This window comes from Narcine bancroftii, chromosome 8 (genome assembly GCF_036971445.1).
Source record: "Narcine bancroftii isolate sNarBan1 chromosome 8, sNarBan1.hap1, whole genome shotgun sequence".
NCBI classification, from domain to species: domain Eukaryota; kingdom Metazoa; phylum Chordata; class Chondrichthyes; order Torpediniformes; family Narcinidae; genus Narcine; species Narcine bancroftii.
The window spans coordinates 84,389,235-84,409,602 of NC_091476.1; the positions used below are offsets into that span (position 1 = coordinate 84,389,235).

General features: G+C 42.7%; 1 protein-coding gene across 11 annotated transcripts in view; it reads left to right on the forward strand.

Annotated features, from left to right (window-relative positions):
• Positions 1 to 20,368, forward strand: part of arhgap32b (Rho GTPase activating protein 32b) — a 618,422-nt gene that overhangs the window by 521,187 nt on the left and 76,867 nt on the right. For all 11 annotated transcript variants that reach the window (XM_069894391.1, XM_069894400.1, XM_069894389.1 and 8 more), the window contains one exon: positions 3,582 to 3,684. In XM_069894391.1, the coding sequence (XP_069750492.1) occupies positions 3,582 to 3,684 (103 nt within the window). The remainder of the gene's footprint in view (positions 1 to 3,581; positions 3,685 to 20,368) is intronic.

A 20,368-nucleotide genomic window follows, 5' to 3' on the forward strand; every position in this document is an offset into this window, starting at 1 on the left:
TCCATTTGAGATCTCCCTCCTGACATCTCCAAGTCATAGAAGCCAGTCTGAGCAAATTTGTTACACTCCACATCTTAGCAAGAATTGGCTGTGAGTGCTTGACACAGCAAAGGCTATGGGAGAAGACAACAAGCCATATTTGCTTCTGAAAACTTGTATTGCTGAACTAACTACCCCTCTTGCACAGCTGTTCCTGTACATTTCCAATATTGATAACGACGTGACATTGTGGAGAATTGCTCGTGAATGTGCTGTTACCGAAAGGCGGTACAAACCCAGATTTGGATAATTACTGCCCAATACATTTTAAATGTAACATTACATGACAATAATGGAACCTTTACTTTTTACCTACTCTCCAAAGTCAGCATCGTGATGGAGTTGGGTGTCGACAGTTCTGCTGGGTGGTAATAGCTCACCAAAGTATTTGCTGATCTTCTTTGGCTTGGCTTCGCGGACGAAGATTTATGGAGGGGGTAAAAGTCCACGTCAGCTGCAGGCTCGTTGGTGGCTGACAAGTCCGATGCGGGACAGGCAGACACGGTTGCAGCGGCTGCAGGGGAAAATTGGTGGGTTGGGGTTGGGTGTTGGGTTTTTCCTCCTTTGCCTTTTGTCAGTGAGGTAGCAAAAACTACAGGTGCTGGTTTTCTGCAAAGATGCTTCGAAGCAGTCAGGCAGGTATCATGGAGAGGAATAGGTGAGGGACCCTTTATCCAGCTGACTTTCTCCATCTTCTCATTTTTAGCTCATATCAACACCCAATTTGCAATTAACCCATTGGCTGCCATAATCACGGCCATTATCCAGGCACATTTGATCAAATAGGATGCCCTAGTAAAACTGAAGTTAATGACATCAAGGAAAATTGCTCCAGCAGCTAGTCAAAGCCAAGAGAAATGATTGTGGTGGATGGTGGTCGAGCAACGACACCTCCACGAAAAGAAAAAACATCCTATCCCAATATCTTCCCATAACTCCAGGCAAAATTCTGATGATTTTCCTCTGCATTCTCCCCGGTGCAAGCACATTCTTCCTATTACCATGGCAACCAGAACTTCACCCAATACTCCCAAGTGTGACCAAACCGGTGGTTTATAAAATTGCATCATAACATTGCAAAAATGTTATATTCCGAACCCCATCTTGTGAAGGCAAGCATGCCTTATGCCTTCTTCAGTGTCCTATGCATATGGCCACCTTCTGGAAACTATCAAGTTGAACCAAATGATCTTTCCTTTCATCAACCTTACTTATCGCCCTGCCATTTACCATGTGTTTTCTGCCCCTCCCTATTGGGCTTCTCAAAACGCATCACTTTACACTGAGCGTACAAAGAAAAGCAGTGTCCTTCAGTGTCTGTACCTCTCCCTCTCTGAACTAAGTAACATCCGATGCACTGAGCAGACACCGTATAAAGTACCTGTGGTTTATTCCGCAAAACAAAAAATAGTTTTGTCATTAAGTTCATTGTTTGTGAAGCACTTCAAGTTGTTTCTGAGAGAAGTTAGATGTCAGTTCAACTTTTGCTTTCTTTTGTTTAGAAATGCCATCAAAAATGGAGCAATGGTCAGGTGTTCCTGCAATGGAACAGTGACATCTTGATCTCTGTCCTCCTTGCAACCAAGGCCTTAGCCACAACTAACTGGGCATTGCACATTTCTGTGTTAGAATGTTTTGCAGGGCAGAGGTTGGCCACAGACCCAGTCACTCTGGTGAGGAGCAGGCCAGCTTTGCAATTTATCTTAAGTCATGATGGCAAAACGGGAGCAGAATGGAGTGAAACAAGGAAGTCTTTAGGCCCTATACAAAAGTGCTGGAGAAACTCAGCAGGTCCCACAGTGTCGATAGGAGGCAAAGATATATAACCAACGTTTTGGGCCTGACCCCTTCTTCAAGGTATTATAACCAACTCTCCTTCCCATCTCTGCCTTCTGCAGGGACCACTCCCTCTTTCCTCCCTCATCCACTCATCCCTTGACTCCAATCGCTCCTTTGGTCTCTACCTCTGTGACTGCAGGAAATGCTGCACTTGCACCCACACCTCCTCCCTCACCATCATTTGGGGCTGCTAAAGAGTCCTTCCAAGTGAATTTGCAAGGGTCTTCTATTGCATTCATTTCTCCCTCTGTGGTCTCCTCTACATTGGAGAGACGAGACGCAAACTATGAGGTAGCTTCATTGAGCACCTTCACTCTATCCGTTGTAATATTGGTGATCGCCCAATGGCAGCCCATTTCAATTTCTCACCCCATTCCCTTACCAACAGGTCTGTCCATGGTCTCATGCACTACCAAACTGAGACCAACTGCAAAGTGGAGGAACAACCCTCCACATTCCATCTGGGCACCTTCCAACCAGATGGCATGAACATCAACTTCTCTCATTTCTGTTAGGCCCCCTTGTCTTTTTCTTTCGCTATCCCTCTGTCTCCTTTCTTCCAGCTCTGCATTTACAGAGCCACCCCCCTCCCCCTCTCAACTATTTTTTCCTGCCCTCTTATCGAGGTGCACCTAGGGCCTCATGGTTGTTGGCCTGTTCCTCTACCCCTGCCCTATCTTCACCCCACCCCCTGCCTTTTTATTCAAGTCGTTACCTATGTTTTGCTCATACCTTGATGAAGGGCTCAGGCCCAAAATGTTGGTTATATATCTTTGTTTCTGATGGACACTGTGGGCCTGCTGAGTTTCTCCAGCACTTTAGTGTATTAAATAGGAGCAGAAATTGACTCTACAAGGCTGCTCTGCCAATCATTATGATATGGCTGATCTGATCCTGGCTTCATTTGGATTTTCACCCCTGTTTTTAATAAACCTTGATATCCCAGTGGTACAATAATCTGTCTGACTCAGCCTTGAATAGGTTCACTGACTCTAGACTTCACAGTTCTCTTGGGTAAAGAATTCCACAGATTCAAAACCCTATATGATAAAGAAATTCCTATTTCTAATTTAAATGGGTGGCTCCTTATTCTGAAGCTCCTTTGCTTAGACCTAGGTTTCCAACCCCACCCCTCCACTCCCATCCGTTGGTCAAGCTTCCTCAAGATAATTTCAGAGGTGTTCATTTGCAGTGAAAATGAGTAGGATGCAAAATACGTATCTATACCAAACATTTACAGATAAACACAGAAAGTCATATTGGCCCTTATGTTTGCTGGAACTTCCAGGCAGTGTACACTGTTTCGTTATACGATGTTGTAAGTTTAAATTTGAATTCTGTTTATTTGTTTTAATGGTTAAAAATGTATGGCAGTGTTTTTTTGGAGAAGGTAGGCCTTTATCCTGCAGAATTGCCAGCATATCACCAGATTAGAGGGCAACAGAATTCTGGTTGAGATAAGGTGATACTGAGATACTTCTACATCTGAAAATGACAAAAAATATACATGTATGAAGATGTTTCTTTTGTTCAGCTGCCCCAAAGTGCCTGGACCTTTCCAGGAATGTTATGTGAAACTAAATTGTATTTGTCAATTTATCTGATGGTCATCTGGAAGCTGTTGAGACTATTTCTTTTGCCCACATACCAATGAAAAATACTTTTTTTGTTCCTGTTTGTGATAAGTTTTCCCTTCTCTTCAGTCCCCCAGGTACTTAAAAGCTGCACAGATTTTATTGAAAAATATGGAGTAGTGGATGGCATTTATCGACTTTCAGGAATTGCATCCAATATTCAGAAGCTACGGTAAGCTGCTACACGAGAATGGAACATCTAGCTTGACAGTTGATCTCGCATTGCATCCATAGCCTTTATTACAAATTGGATAGTATAGATGCCCTGCTGCAGCTAAAAACGACTTGACTGAGAGAACATTACTACTATGTTTAATAATGGCATCCTTAGTTAAGACGTTCTTACAATATTTGCAGATCAAGATTGTGTGTAACTTGGAAGGTTGGTGTTCCTTTGCACTCATTTTCTTTGTTCTTGGAGATGGTGATTGGAAGTTGAATAGTCTAGGTGCAGGGTATTTTGTGTGTGGTACATAGTGTACCACCAAGGAAGGCTGGAAATGAATGTTTAATGTGATGCATGGGGTGTAAATCAAATGGCAGCTCTCTCTGGAAGTATAATGGGAGCTGTACTAGCTAATGTGGAGAGGATGCCAATGTGTCCTGTAAATAACAAAAACAGAAATACTGCAAGAACTCAATCAGATGAGCCACATCTGCAGAAAGGGAACTGTTACAGTTCGGTTGAGGATCCTTTCTCAGAACTGAGGGTTTTCAGATTTCATAGGGGGTGGAATGAGGTTTAAGACAAAATTCTGCATGGAGGATTTACAAATGCCATTGACTTTTGATGTACATGGCTTTTTTCACTATAACAAGCAATATTTGATGTTAGCAATACCCAGCAATTGAAACTTCAGTGGAATGCAAAGTGAGTTTCATGACTCAACTGCACCCCACTGCAAGGATGGTAGGATTGAGTAGATTCAAAGTAGATTCGTGAAGGGGAAAATCTTTTTCTTACTAATTTACTGGAGTATTTTGAAGATATGATAATGGGAATCTAATGAATGGGGTGGTTTGGGATTTCTAAAAGGCTTTCAATGAGATCCTGCCAAGCTAAAGCACAGGTATTGGGATCTGGATTGAGAATGATTAGAGGAAAGAAAACCAAGGGTAAGAATAAACAGATGGTTCTAAGATTGGTGGAGTGCACCCCAACTCTCCATATTCTGTGATGTCGATTTGGCTAAGGGGACAAAATGTTATATTTCCAAGTTTGCTGATTATACATAATCAGGCAGGATTGCGAGTACGAAGAATGTAAAGAGACTTGAAAGGGGTAATGCACCAGGCAAGAAGATGTCAGATAGACGGCAATGTGGAAAATGTGAGGCCATCCAGCGCTGCTCATAAAAGGGACCGGAGTGAAATTGTGTAATTTTGACATTGAAAAGGCCCTTGGTGAGTTTGTATACAAGTCATTGAAGTCCAGAATACCAGTGCAGCAAGTGATAAGGAGGAACAAAGGTGTGTTGATCTTTATAAAGAAAGGTTTTAATACAGGCAGTGTGAGACCACATCAGGGGTGAATCGTGTTCTTAGTACTCAACACTTATCTATGTAGAAAATTACAACAGAACCCTCGGAGAGGAAGTTTCTGCTCCTCTCCAATGAAGCAGGCAGTCCCTTTGTTCTGAACAGATGGCCCTTGTTTCTGATTCTTCCATCCTCTCAGCATCCACCATATCGGTCCTGTTATTTATATTTTATTTTCATTTCATGGTAATTTAATTTAGATCTATTGTTTATTAAGGTATTTTACATGCAAGCAAGAAGAATTTCAGTGCATGTATGCATTGTGTATTACAATAAACTCCCATCATCTCCTATTGATCATCCTTAGTATCTTGTATGTGTTCATAAGGTCATCACTCATCCTTGCAGACCCCAATAGCATAGACCCAATGGATGTTTCAGGAAGCAACCCAGTGAAGCTGCTTTGCATTGTCTCCAATGCAAGCATGTAATTTTTAAAATATAAAGCCCAAAATTGTATGCAATATTCCAGATGTGGTCACATCAATATGTTATGAAATTACACCTAACTTACAATAAAAGCCAACATATTAATAGTCTTTTCAACTACTTGTTGCATCTGATCACTTTGTGTTTCATGCATTAGTGCCCCCATTTCCCTTTGTACCACAACAGTCTGTAGTTTCACTCCATTTGAATAATAATTTTATTCTTCTTTACAAAGTGAATATTGGCACATTTTCCCACATTGAACTTCATTTGCCAAATATTTGCCCACACACTTGACCTCTCAAAATCCCTTAGGAGGGTTTATGTATGGTCCTCTCATTGCCAACCTACCTATCTTTAACATCAGCAAATTTGGCTCCAGTACACCCAGTCCTTTCATCCCTGACATTAATGCAGATTGTAATGTTGTTGAGGCCACAGCACTGGTCCCTGTGTTACCGCACCAATCATTGATTGCCAATCTGGAAATAACCCATTTGTTCCATTTATCTGTTTTCCATTAGTTAGTTGTTCCTTTATCCATGCCAATATATTATCCACAGGGCTGGAGAGGAGGGAGAGAGCAAGAGCTGGAAAAGAGAAAGTTCATCTCATTCAGTTGATAACTTAGCTAAAATGATGCATTATGTTTATCATTTTACATGACATAAAGCATGACTATTATTTTCTATAATGTATTGATGAATTTTAGGTATTTTTGATCGAAGCTCTCGAGCTCCAGAACACAGCCAAACTTTTGGCATTGAAGGGAAACAAACAAAACTGCAGATGCTGAAATCTGAAACAAAAACAAAATGTTGGAAGAACTCAGCATCTGGCATAGCTGCAGAAAGAGAAACCAGTAGCATTTTGGGTTGAAGACCCTGCACCAGAACCAGTTTTGAGAAAGGTTTTCTGACCAGAAACAGATTTCTACGGATTCTGCTTGACCTGCTGAGTTCTTACTGTTTTGTGTTTTGGATTTTGTTTTTGACATTGAAATTAGTGGAAACACATTTCAATTTATCAAGTTATACTTAACACAAAGTTTCTCCAGATTGAAACATAAATCGAAGAAAACCTGAATCCATTCAGAAAGTTGATACAGACAATGGGAAGGATATAATGTTCTGCAGGATTTTTACACATTGAAGTGCTTCCATGTCTGTGTTTGCAGTAAATGTGGCATGTGTATGTGTAGATAGAGTGGTTAAAAAGGCCTTTATTAGTCCGAGAATTGATTTCAAGAGCCATGAAGCAACTCTATAAAATTCTGGTTAGACCATACTTGGAGTATTGCTTTCAGTTCTCGTTATCTCATTGAAGGAAGGATGCAGATGCTTTAGAGAGGGTTCAGAGGAGATTTACCAGGATGTTGCCTGAATTGGAGAGCATATCTTTTGAAGCAAGGTTGATAGAGCTAGGGCTTTTATCTTTGGAGCAGCGAAGGATGAGAGGTGACCTAATAGAGGTATATAATATTATGAGGTGGACACCCAGCACGTTTTTCCCAGGGCAACAACAGCAAATACCAGACCACATGTGTTTAAGGTGAATGGAGGAAAGTTCACAAGAGATATTAGAGGTCTGTTTTTTACAGAGTGATGGGTGCCTAGAATGCATTGCTGGGGGCTGTGGAGGCTGGTACATTAGAGACATTTAAAAGACTCATAGATAGGCACGTGGATGTAAGAAAAATAAAGGATTATTGGTGTGAGGTGAGGAAGGGTTAGATTGTTGTGGAGGAGGTTTACATAGGTTGGCACAGCATGGTGGGCTGAAAGGCCTGTACTGTGCAGTAACGTTCTATGTTCTCACGGGAGCTTATTGTTTGGGCCTGTTGCAGAGCTGCTGGCAATGCATCCATTCAATGTTTACTGCTGCGTACGAGGTGACGTGCTGTTCACCTTGCTTACTGTGGTAAAGGGCTCTTCAGGAAGTGACAAATATATTTTTGTGTCATCTGTTCCCTGTTGAATTGGATTTAGTTACTATTTTCATTAAATTTTGCTTTGTAAGTGCTGCATTCCAACGGGAGGGTATTTGAGTTCTTGCTGTATACATGTTGATCAGGGTTACCACAAAGTTTCAGTTCTTGCAATAAAGTTTGTGGATCCTTTCTGGTGACAAATCCCACAAACATTTGAGTGCTTTCCAGATCCATGAAAGTCAATTCACATGCAGTTGCAGATTCTAATTTTTATTTCATTTAATCCAAGCAAATCTTTGAAATCAATATCTTTGGCTCCTAATGTCCCTCTGGGAGCTGATGTATGTTTCTGTTGTGAATTCAAGAGAGCAGCCACAGTCTTCACTCTCTCTTCTCAGTCTAAAACCAGGGTTTCAGACCAAAATGTCTGCCCATTTCCCTCCTTAGATGCTACATAAGCCACTGAGTTGCTCTAGCAGTTTGTTTCATGCTCAAGATTCCATTGTCTCCAGTCTCTTGTATCTGCTGTTCAGAGGGAGCCTGATCCCAGGGAGTCAGCCTGGTCATCCCAGGGAGTCAGCCTGGTCATCCCAGGGAGTCAGCCTGGTCACAACATATTCCTTGTTCTTGATGTTTGAAGTCTGCAACTCTGATTTCCTTTCCACGATTTGCAGGTGGTGTCGTAAACAGGAGGGTATGTTTCACTTTGTTTTTTGCACCAGCTTGTGACAGGCATTAACAAAGGAAGAATAGAAACCCATTCAGAGGAGTGTGGTCACGCTGATTAGAACATTATCTGAAATGTATTAAGGTGCAGGTGCAAGGCACATTACCAGTTTTCAAGCGGGGTTCTGGGAAAAGGGTACTTGACATATCGGGGTAGTAAATAAAGCTATAAATACTTTGTATAGAAGAGCCACTGAGCTTCCCACAGACCTCTTCCATCGTAGCAATCAGAGCTATCAAAGAATTGGATGGGCTGTGGAAGGAAAATAATTTTTAGGGCTGTGGGGAAAATGAAAGGAATGAGACTAATGGATTGCTGTGGTTGGAGATGATAGAGATTTAATAGACCATGTGCTCTCTTTCTGTGCTGTTTCAGTTCTCTGATGGACAAGAACCCTATCAGCTACTGACTCCCTTATTGCCTAAAGTATCCATGACATGAGTGCAATATTTTTCACACAAAGGCATCAATGGATCGTGAAAGTAAACACACGGTAGGCTGGATCCAGAAGGGGGTAGAGAGAGAGAGAGAGAGAGGAGAGAGAGAGAGGGAGGGGGGGTGGTGGTTAGCACAGGAATTAGTTGGAAATAAACATATTCAGATGTAGGACAAGAGGTTGGATGGAAAAGTCTGTGGTGGAGTGAAAGTCAGATGCGATTCAGTGACAATGGGAAAGGACGGATTGCATTGTAAGATGCTGTGGGAAAGGGAGTGGGTGTTGGGATGGAAGCATGATCTAGATGGTCCCGAAGGGAACAGCCCCCCTTTGAAGTGCTGAAAAGGAAAACGGAATAAAAAATAAAGATTTAACAAGTAAAGGAGGGGGTACAGGAACATCAAAACCAGGGTCGCCAGCTGGGAGATAGCTTCTTCCCACAGGCAGTGAGTTTGCTGACAAATATCCTGCAACCGAGTAAATTATTCCAAAATATTAATATATATATATATATTTATTTTAAATATATATGTGACTATTATGTGCTGTATATTTTGTGTGCATTGTGGTCTGGAGAAATGCTGGTTGTATATTCACAGTCAGGTGATAATAATCTTGAAAATTGAACATAATATGTCTTTGCAGAGCAACTGCCTTCTAGGAGCAAGTAATGTTACAGAGAACACAGAAACCTGGGTTTTCTGTTCCATTCTCACCCTACCTTCCTTACTTAATTGTGTTACAATTTGTGCTTGAAAATGTTTGAAAATACTCTGCTTTTTTGACTTTTTAATCTTTTAAGGTTTAGGTGTCAATGTTACGATGTTATCTGAAGGTATGACTAGCAATGTAAAAGAGCTGCTTTGGAACATGCAGATATTGTAAACACCAGAAAAGTGTGATTTATTGAAATATGAAAGAAAGCTCGCCAGAAATTTAAAAAAGCAGATGGTAAGAATTCATAGCAGTGCACAAAAGTGCTGGAAAAATTCAGCAGGTATGGACTGTCCATAGGAAGTAAAAGGCAATCAACGTTTTGAGCCTGAGCCCTTCATGAAGAACCTGGAGGAACAGGTAACAGAAGCCTGAATTAAAAGGTGGTGGAGCAGGAGAAGGAGGGGAGGAGCACAGACTAACAAGTAACAGGCACATACAGATCGGAGGGTAGACGAGAAAGCTGCATCGAGCTTGAGAGCAGAGGAGAAGCAGTGAGAGAGACCCTCACGGCGTTCTCAGCATTAACTCTTGACCTACAAAGTCTAATGGCGTCAGAAAACACATCAGTAAGGACATTTCTTCCTGATCATCACTGACATCAGGACAGTCTAAAACCAAAAGCCATTTATTTAAAATAGGGGGTAGGAGATTTAGAGGATCCCTGGACAAATTATTTTCCACTAGATAGGTAGAATCTGGAATGCACTTCCTGAGAGAATGGTGGAGGCAGAAACACTCACAACTTTTTAGTACTATCTCGAATGAGACGCAGACTCATTTATACATTGTTTGTTTCCAGTTAGCCAGACACCATCCGCTATATCATGAGCTTTTATTTGCTGTCATAAGCTTTAATTGACATTTCATCAAATGGTTTCAATAAATCTACATATAGGACATCCATTGGTTGTCCGTTATCCACCGTAACTTGCTAAAATATTTGGAATAATTGGTGCTAACATTTTCCATGCGATACATACTATGTTAAGAAGCACCACACAAGATGCTGGAGAAACTCAGCAGGTTAGGCAGGATTCATGCTGGGCAATAGACCATCAATGTTTCAGGCCGATGCCCTTCATCAGGAATAGTAAGGAATGGGCAGAAACCTGAATGAAAGGGTGGGCAGGGCAGTGGTAGGAGAATAAGATGACAGGTGATGAGTGAATGGAGGTGGGAGGGTGAAAATGGGGGTAAAAAAAGCAATGTTGATAAGAGGAAGAGGCAATGGGGAATAGAGGATGCACTCTGATAGCAGGATCCTATCAGCCGATCATGGAATGGAGGTGAGAGTTTGAGAAAGAAAGGGATGGGTAAAGGGGGAGAGAGAGGGTGGGGCGGAAGGAAAGAGGAAAAGGGTCAGAGAGATCAGGGAAAGCAAGAGGGTGGGGTTAGGATTTAAGAAAATAAGAGGGGAGGTTACTGGAAATTGAATGTTGATGCCACCTGGTTGGAGATTGCCAAAACAGAATCTCAAGAGTTGCTCTTGTAATTTGTACTGGTCTCTCTCCCTCCTTTTTAAAATAAATTTGAATTTGCTATTGTCCAATCAAATGCAACTTTCTTTGAATCAAAGGAGTTTTGAAAAATCAAAACTAAGCCAACCATCTCAGCAGCCACTCCTCTTCCTTGGAGAAAGTTCATCAGGATCCACACACTTACCAGCTTGCTGATCAATCAAATTACTCAGCACCACTTTCTTTGTTGGTACACCTTTCCTGAGCACATCTTCTGTAGAAAAGGCTGACGCAAAATACTTGGTAAATTCACCTTCCACTCCTGTATTTTCCATTAATTGCTTCACAGACCCACTTTCTTGAGTACCACAGTCATTTTGATAACTCATTTTAACTCTATTTGGCTGCTCCAAGGTGAAATCTCTGAGGGATGCCCTATCCTGAATAAGCTCTCCTCTCTTCAGGAGTGCTATGTCCTCCTGCCTATTTGTACTGTGCTTCTGATACATCCTGTCGGTGCCACAAGGTCTAGTCAGGAATTGCGTGGAGGACTTTGACATGTCTGTAAACTTTGTGCCAGTTTTGCAAAAGATATTTCCAACTCTGTCTCTGTGTGTGTGTGTGTGTGTGTGTGTGTGTGTGTGTGTATGGCCGCATGTGCGTGCATGCGTGCGTGTGTCCTGCCTTACAAATTTGATTGAATTTTTTAGGAAGGTAACTAAGCATATTAATGAAGGGAGTGTGGTAGATGTAATGCCCACAAACTTAAGTTAGTCTTTTGACGAGTTCTCTCATGGAGGGCTGGTCTTAAAGTTTCTCCCAGGCAGGGATATTAGAAGACAAAGGCTGGGGACAGAGGTTTGCTTTCCTGATGGGAAGTCTTTGACCTGTGGTGTTCACAGGGTTCATGCTGAGATCGTTGTTGCTGACAACTTGGATGTGAATGTACGAGGTATGATAAGTTAGCGTGTAGACGATGCAAAGTTTGGTAGTGTTGGAGATGGCAAGGAAGGCTGCTTAAGGATGTAGATGGACATGGATCAACTGGACAGATGGACAGAGCAAAGGTAAATTGAATTTAATCCTGGCAACTGAAGGATTTTTGGAAAAAAAGGATAGGGCATACAAAGTTATTGCTATAGCCCTTGGGAGAGTTGACATATAGAGGAACATAAGGGTTACAGTCGTCAAATCCATAAAACCATAGAACATTACAGCACAGTAAACAGGCCCTTCAGCCTTTCTGATCTGTGCTGAACCATTATTCTGCCTAGTCCTACTGCCTCTCCCCAGTTCATATCCCTCAATATCTTTCCCATCCATATACCTGTCTCAAATTATTTTTAAATGTTAAATTTGAGCCCATATTCAGCTCTTCAGCTGTAAGCTTGTTCCAACCTCCCACCACTCTATGCGTGAAGAAATTCCCCCTAATTTCACCCTAAGTGTTTACTCTTTCACTCTTAACCCATATTCTCTAGTTTGTATCTACCCTAACCTCAGTGGCAAAAGCAAACATGTATTGACTCTATCTATACCCATCAATATTTTGTATATATCTATCAAATCTCCTTTTGTTCTTCTACACTCCAGGGAATAAAGTCCTAACCTATTTTAATCTTTCCCTGTGGTGTGTGGCAGATTAGGTTATATTTTATGTTGTATATAGATATGCTTTTGGAAGATAAATTGTGGCATGTTTTTTGGTGTAGGTCACATACAAACACTTCAAAACAGATCTCATTTAAAATGCCAGAGCTCTGATCAAGCCAGAGAGTCCAGGTTCCGAGTGCCTTAGCAAAAACTTTGAAGAATGCCTGTAAGGACTTCACAAGTAGGTGTTAATTGGACATGCTGTGGAGTAATGGATTATTGTTTCGGAAAGCAACAGATGAACAAACTCAGAAGATTAGGTCCGATGTCGCAGGCTGAGTGCAGTTTGCTGCTCTAAGAGGGTCAGGTGGCTTTCAGATTTCTTGCTCGTTGGACACAAACTGATTCCTTCCGATCTGCCACATCAGTGTCTTGCTGAAGAAACTTGCCCCATCAAGGTTTTCTAGATGATAACCTCTGTCTTTCAGGTCACCATAGAGTTCCTTTTTGTTTCCCTTATTTCAAGTGAAACATTATGCAGCCAGTCATCTCCTCTTGTATGGACCACAAGGACTTCGACCAGGCTGAACTAAGAACTCAACCTGTTTTCAAAATGGTGTTTTTCCACAAGCTTGCCAGCTTGTCCTGCTCCAGTCCCAGCTGCTGCTGCTGAACTGTAGAACTGAATTCTCTCTCTCTCTCTCTAACTCAGAGAAAATCACATGGCCCTCTTAGAACAGCCAATTGCACTCAGACTGTGGCACCGGACCCGATCTTCTGAGGATCTCCAACAATGTCATCAAGTTTGCAGATGACACGACAGTAGTTGGCCTTGTCAGTAAGAACAACAAGTCGCACTACAGAGAACATCTCATGAAATTTGCAAGAGTATCAACCTGAGTCTTATCATGAACAAGATGAAGGAGATGATCATGGATTTCAGGAGACCAGGATCGATCACCCTCCACTGAACATCAACAATTCTGTAGTAGAGAGAGTGAAGAGCACCGTTCTTTGGAGTTCACTTATCTAGTGACCTATCATGGACACTCAACATCTCCTCAGGAAGGGGCAACAGTGACTGCATTTCCTGAGAAGACTGAAGTGGGCAAAGCTACTGGCCTTCTATAGGAGCTTTATCGTGAGCATCCTGGCTGGATGTATCATAATGTTGTATGGTTACTGCAGAGAAATGGATCAGATATCAATCCACAGGACCATAACAGTGGCAGAGAGGATCACTAGAGTTTCCTTCCCTCCCATCGACGTGAGCTACACAGGATCATTGTCTGAAGAGAGAGTGCGCAAAATCATTGAGGACCCATTCCACCCTGCACACAGTATCTTTCAGCTGCTCCCATCAGGGAAGAGATACAGGAGTATTAGAGCCAGCACCACCAGGCTGAGGAACAGCTTCTTCCCATGGGCAGTGAGAATGCTGAATGATCAAAGGAGATGGTCACATTAATCATCTGAGATTTTCATATACATGAAATAAGATTTATTTAGTGTTAGGTCTGCTTTGTTCATGAATGAGTGAGACAAACACCAGGCTGAGTCGAAATCAGGGTTCTTTGTTCTTTATTACCGGATTGTAACACTTGCGACTAACAAAGTTAGTCGGAGAATGCATTCTGCCGTTATCAGCAAAATGGTGATTTTTTATACCCTTGGATACATGCTTAGAACATCATCATATCATTACTTGTCCAATGACTAAAACTGTTGCTATCCTTTCCCTGCTAGCTTCCTGCCTCTCAATCCATCAATGTCTCTCTTAAACTGTTGCTATCCTTTCCCTGCTAGCTTCCTGCCTCTCAATCCATCAATGTCTCTCTTATCTTGTAAGTACAAGGATGCATTCTGTTACTCCTTAGTACTGGGTGACTCCTTCTCCGGTCCCATCTCATGATGTTTTACCTAACAGGAGTACAAGGACACCTCCCCTTCTTGTTACTGCCCTGTACAGGGTAACTCCCTACACATTCCCATCTCATGATGTTTTACCTTACAATCCCTCCTTTGTCCTCTTTAGAGGACAATCTCGCCCTGACTATGCTATCACCGCGTTACATTAGTTCGCCTATTATTGCCAAGCTCTATACGGGTTCTGTTCACAGGGCAGTTCGGCTGGTGGGCGAGGGCTCCCCCAACCCTCCTTTGCGTACACCCCCCATCCGTCACCCCGATCCCATTGCCCGTTTACAAGTTTCATCCCATTTGCCCCCAAGCAAAAAACTAGCTAACCCCCCGTACATTAGTAAATTCCCAAGTTAACATATGGTCTACAATCTAATTCATAATACTTGTTCTACAATCTGATTAATAATGTTTGTGTTACAATCAATGTTATAATATTTGGGTTACAAGCAAGGTTAAAATTATATGTGTAACAATCTAATTCACAATCCCTCCTTCCCATCACATTCCCCTTCAGACTCCAGATCGATCTCAGCAACTTTCTCCGCCTCCTGTAATGTGAGATAGTCTTGCTCCACAGCCTGCACAGCTTGATATTTCGGAGGCAGTTCATCACGGTCAGCAAGGGCTGTCTCTATGGTCCTCGTGACCAGCGTTCGAATGCATGGAATACAACAACAGCCACAAGTGATAAAAATTGATACAGAAATGAACAAACCCAGCAAAAGTTGTCCTAACAATGTGCTCCATCTCCCAAACACTCCCTGTAACCAGGATAAAACAGGATTGGAGACTCCAGACTGGGCTTTTAATTCTTTCGCCAATGCCCTAAGTTTCGTTAACCCCTTAGTGAGTGATCCATCTGGCCCTGTGTTATTAGAGATAGAAGTGCAGCATAGATCTCCAAACATAGCACACACTCCACCTTTCTCTGCCAGGACCATATCAATCGCTATCCTATTCTGAAGTGTCATAAGGGAAGTTTCTGACAGTTGTTGATGTATTGCCTCAACAACGTCCCTGGTCAAATTTGCAAGGCGCTGGACATTATAGTGAATAAGGTTGATCCTATTAACATTCTTATTTACAGTGATGGGAAAAATTGCACTAAAAACAGGAAAGCTTTCAAACCCAGCTGCAATCTCATCGGCTAACTTAAATTCGTCCGGAATATTCCGGGCTTGGCCAATGGCATCAATCCATACCCCATCAGGGTTCCTTCCTCCCGGCCCCAAGAGTCCAACACTCCTCCTTTTTCTCCACAGCCAACTCTCTGTGTGGCGCAATTCTAGGGAATCCTCGTCTCCCTCCTGCCTTTTGACAATCAGCACTGGCGCATTAAGGGTTACTAGAGCACACCGACCATCCCAGTTAGCGGGGAGCCAGTTGTACAGCACTCTTCCTCCACAAAACTCATCTGTGTAGTCATTCAATCTGCTACAAGTCTCCTTAGTTTCAGATTCATTTTTTTTGTTATGGGACCTCAAAATCATCCCCTGTATATGTTCATGATAACCAGTAACCTGTTTGGCTGCCCTGTCAGGCACCCATGTGGCGTTTTCCCTGCTAATAGTAGGTCGTCTACATACTGAATCAGTGTAACATCTTCCGGGAGCTTTAATTTCATTAGGATTTCGCTAAGGGCCTGATTGAACAGTCCTGGACTGTCCTTATAACCCTGAGGTAATCTAGTGTATGTGTACCGATGTGCTTGGTAAGTGAAAGTTAACCAGTCTTGCCATTCCTCAGCTAAATTCAAGCAGAAGAATGCGTTTGCCAGATCAATGACAGTATAGTATTCGTGCTCCGGACTCAGAGCCCTAAGTGCTACATATGGGTCTGGGACTGGTCTCCCGATGGTCTTGGTAGCCAAGTTAATCTCCCGGAGGTCGTGTACCATCCTCCAGTCTTTTCTACCCGGTTTGGGAACAGGCATGATGGGCGTGTACCACATACTGTCAGGTGCCGCCCTTAAAACCCCTGACTCCATTAACCCTTCTATCGTTCCTTTAATACCCTCCTCCTGACTGGGCGACAAGCGGTATTGTTTTCTCCATATTGGTTTCTGCCCGGGGTTGGCCAATTCTAGAAATACCTCTCCTTTTATTACTCCCACATCATAGGGCCCCGTTGTCCATATATGTGGACTCAGATTAGAAAGATATTTGTCTGAGTCTCTGTGATCAATATTTTCTCCTTCTATGGCTCGGTCTCTTTCTACTTTCTCATTCACTACCTGGTCCCATGCTTCAATATTCAGTCTGACAAATTTTCCTCCCTCCGAGGTGGAATATCCCGGGATTTCTGTCTGCCTGTATTCACACCCTATCGCTTCCTTTACCATCGGACCCAGCTGTCGAGCGTGATGATCTTTGTCAATACCCAAGGTCACATGAGGCACACTTTCTACTCCTAAGCAGAACCACTCCATTTGTTCTTCTGTCATGACAACCATAGCAGCTATTCCCTCCTTACCTACAAAGATAAATGGACAATGTATCGTTTCTGTCTTCCCTTCTTTTAGAGAGTCCCACCTCTCCTCATATTCCTGGTCCGGGTGGATGGTGTAGTTTAATGTAACATGCATAGGATCTAGTGGATAATGGTAATCCCCATACCGAGGAATACTGGCCCTCCACTCAAAAAACTGTTTAATCAGCCCTGGGCCTGGTTCATCATACAGTAGCCGACTCCAGAAAATACTTCTGAAGCGTTAGATGGGGTCATTACTATAAACTGTCCTCCCCTTCTTATTGTATCCCCTGGGTATGTTAACCGAAGGCCCTTCTCAGAACATTGTATGGTTATTCCTAGTTTGGTAAGAATGTCCCTTGCTAATAAATTAATGGGGCAACTTGGCACAACCAGGACAGGCATTTTAACCCTTTGTCGTCCAAATGTCATGTCGATGTTATCTGTATAGGGCTGTGTTTCCCTTATCCCGGAGAATCCAATTGTAGATAATGTTTTGCCCGAAAATGTGCTCCCTGGGGGTTTTTTAATCACTGTCGTAACTGCTGCCCCTGTGTCAACCATAAATTCAATTTTTTCTCCATTTACCGTCCCCCAAATTTTTGGTGGCTCCCAGGGAGGCGTGATTTTTGATTCTCCAGGGCACCTTCAATAATCAACTTCAGCACCTTCCTCAATATAGTCATTACACTGAGGTGCCTGGACTTGTTGATCACTCTGCCACCCCCCGATTCTCTGGGGCCCATCAATATGTCCACCCCTACCCCTTGCTTGTCCTCTTAAGTTTCCTCCTCTTCCCCGATAGCCTCTAATAGAGGGTAATCTTTTTCCCCTTGCTCTCCCAGCCTCCGGACAGTTCCGCTGGTAGTGTCCAGGATTTTGGCAGTACCAGCATACTGCATGTTCCCCTCTATACATTGTACCTAGCTGTCTTTCCCAACCATTTCTTACTTGGGGTCCCGGATTTATCACTGGCCCCATGACCTGTGGGACTATCTGTTGGGCCGCTAATTTAACCCCTATATGTTCTATGGCTCTCACCAATTTATCGGTTGTTTTGTCCACCTCCTTCTGGGACGCACTTTCTGACTTAGCATGCTCTGATTGACGATGTCGTTTGATTGCATGTGTCAGGTGTCTTTTCCACAAATCCTCTGACATTGTCTCTAATCCCACAATGTCCCTTAATTTTGCTTGAACCGTAGCAGGTAGTCCGTTTATTATCCCATTACGAAAGTGAGCCCTTCCTAAGGGGCTGTGGTCGGGTCTTTCTCCAGTCCCTGTTTCCCATAAGTCCCATGCTCGAGTGAAATACTCGTGTGCAGTCTCTCCTTCCTTTAGTTGAAGGGTTACCAAGGCATCCAAACTATAGGGTGTAGGAAATGTTTCTCTAAGTGCTTCCCAAAATTTATTCCGAAGTGGGTTAAATTCTATTTCATCCCCCAATTTACTGCTTCTTACAATTCTCTCTATTTGCTTCAGGGCCCCTTCTGCCTTTAATTTTATCATGATAGTTCTGACATCTGCGAGTGCTAATTGTTCTTGGCAGGTTTCTCGCTCAAAACAAGAAATCCATGGACTAGCCCCATTACTCAACGGAGGTAGCTTTTTCATTAAACTCTCTAAGTCCATTCGTGACCAGGGTACATATTTTTGAGTTCCCCGTCCCGTGATCAGTAATGGGCATTGATATCTCAATTTTGGGGATTTCTGCTCCTTCTTTACTCTTGGCATGCATTTATTTATCCCACCTTGTTCTGACTCTTCTTCGTTACTGTCACTGTCCCTATCAGCTTCCAATGTCTCAGGGTCAAAGGTATATTGGTCACGTTCATCTCTAAGATAATCTTTTCGGCCATAGTTTAGTTGTTTCACATCTTTCTCTTTTGTTCTAACTATGTCCAGGTAGGCATGTCTATTTTTCTCCCTCCCGAGTCTTTTCCTTTTACTTTCCTCCCATGGTGGATCGTATCTCGTTTCCTCATCTGTACTACACTTTTCGTCCTTTACTCCTATTACCATTCCTTCAGCTTTAATTTCTCCTGACAGTGTTGTAGTTATCTTTTCCACTTCCTTAAATACACCTACCATTAATTCTTTTTGATCCTCACTGATCTGCCCCAGCACATTAATATCTCTGTTTAAGTTTTTAATGTTATCCTGAACCTTTTTCATGTTCCATTTCTGTATCTCTAACTCCTTTTCTATTTTCTTGGACTCCAGAGGGGTCTCTACATCTATTACTCCCCCTTCTATTTTTATTAAAGGGGCCTGTACCTCGTCTGATGTGTCCCTATTCCCGTGGTTCTTGTCACACCCCAGTGTCTCAATATCTGAATATAAGGGACGTGACTCCAGTGTCCCATCTGGGGTGCCAGAGAGAGAGAGAGAGAGAGAGAGAGAGAGAGAGAGAGAGAGCATAGCGAGAGAAAGAGATAGAGAGGCAGATACACAGAGCACAAGAGATAGAGAGAGAAAATGCCTTGCACTGGCCCCACTGGGAGAAAAGTCTTCAGATTAACACTTTCGTTTCAAAGGTTTTAAAAGGTTCTCATCCTGTGATCACTGGTCTGGATCAGATTGGGTCTCCCACCACTGGGAACTATCACTCCTTCCTTCCCTCCCACCTCGAGTGAGCTACACGTCAGCCCACAATGTCTGCCCTGATCCCGCAATGGTGGGGATGCGGGAAAGAGGGAGGGAGAGAGGATAAAACAGGATCCCATTTGATGCGGAGCTGGAATTGTGGGCACAAAATTAAAACCAAATTGTATTTCTCTGCCCTGCCCAACCTGGGGATTTCAGGGCAGCACCGCCACAGATTGGGATTGGGAGGGGGAGTGGGTGAGAGAGGAGGGGGGGGAGAAGAGAGAGAGGGGGAGAGAAGAGAGAGGGGGGAGGGTGAAAGGAGGGAGGGAGAGAGCAAACCCGGACACTTCGTGGCTGGAAACTGGAAACAGGCACTTTTCCTTTCCCTTCTGTGTTTTGTTTCTTCCAGCTTATCTAAGACACTACGTTTTAAAATTTTTTTTTTTCTCTCACCTGTCAGGAACATCTCAGTGCCCCCGGGTAACCAACCCCTCTTCCTCCAGCGGTCTACACATTTTCGGAGCATTTTTTGTTTTTCCAATGCCGCATTACTGGTATTTCGCTCCTCTAATTCCTGATTAATTTCCTTAATAACTTGGTCAAAAGTCTTAGCAGGCAACTGTACAGCCATAGCTGCGGGACCGCTTTCTAATGCCTGTTTTAATTTAGGTTTTTGTCTGTTTAGGGGATCTATGTCAACGAAAATTGCTTTTAAAAATGTCCCCTTGCAAGCTGGATGACTAATATCTTTTAAAAGAACAGTCTCTAAGTCTTGTCCTCCAATTGACTTCAGACTGTCCTGTATACTCTGATTGCTCGTTTTCCACTCTCTGTTTTCCCAAAGGGGTCTGAAAGTTAAATTACAACTAGAAAACCAAATATTTGGGCTATACTTTTGTCCTGTTTCCCTGTACCAATCTATGAATTTACGTAACTTTATCTCCTTGGTGATGTTGGGAATACCCTCATTTAACTTATCAAAAGTATTTCGAATAAACTGGGTGTCTCTTAGGAGTTTGTCAACTTTTTCATTAATATCTCCTACCT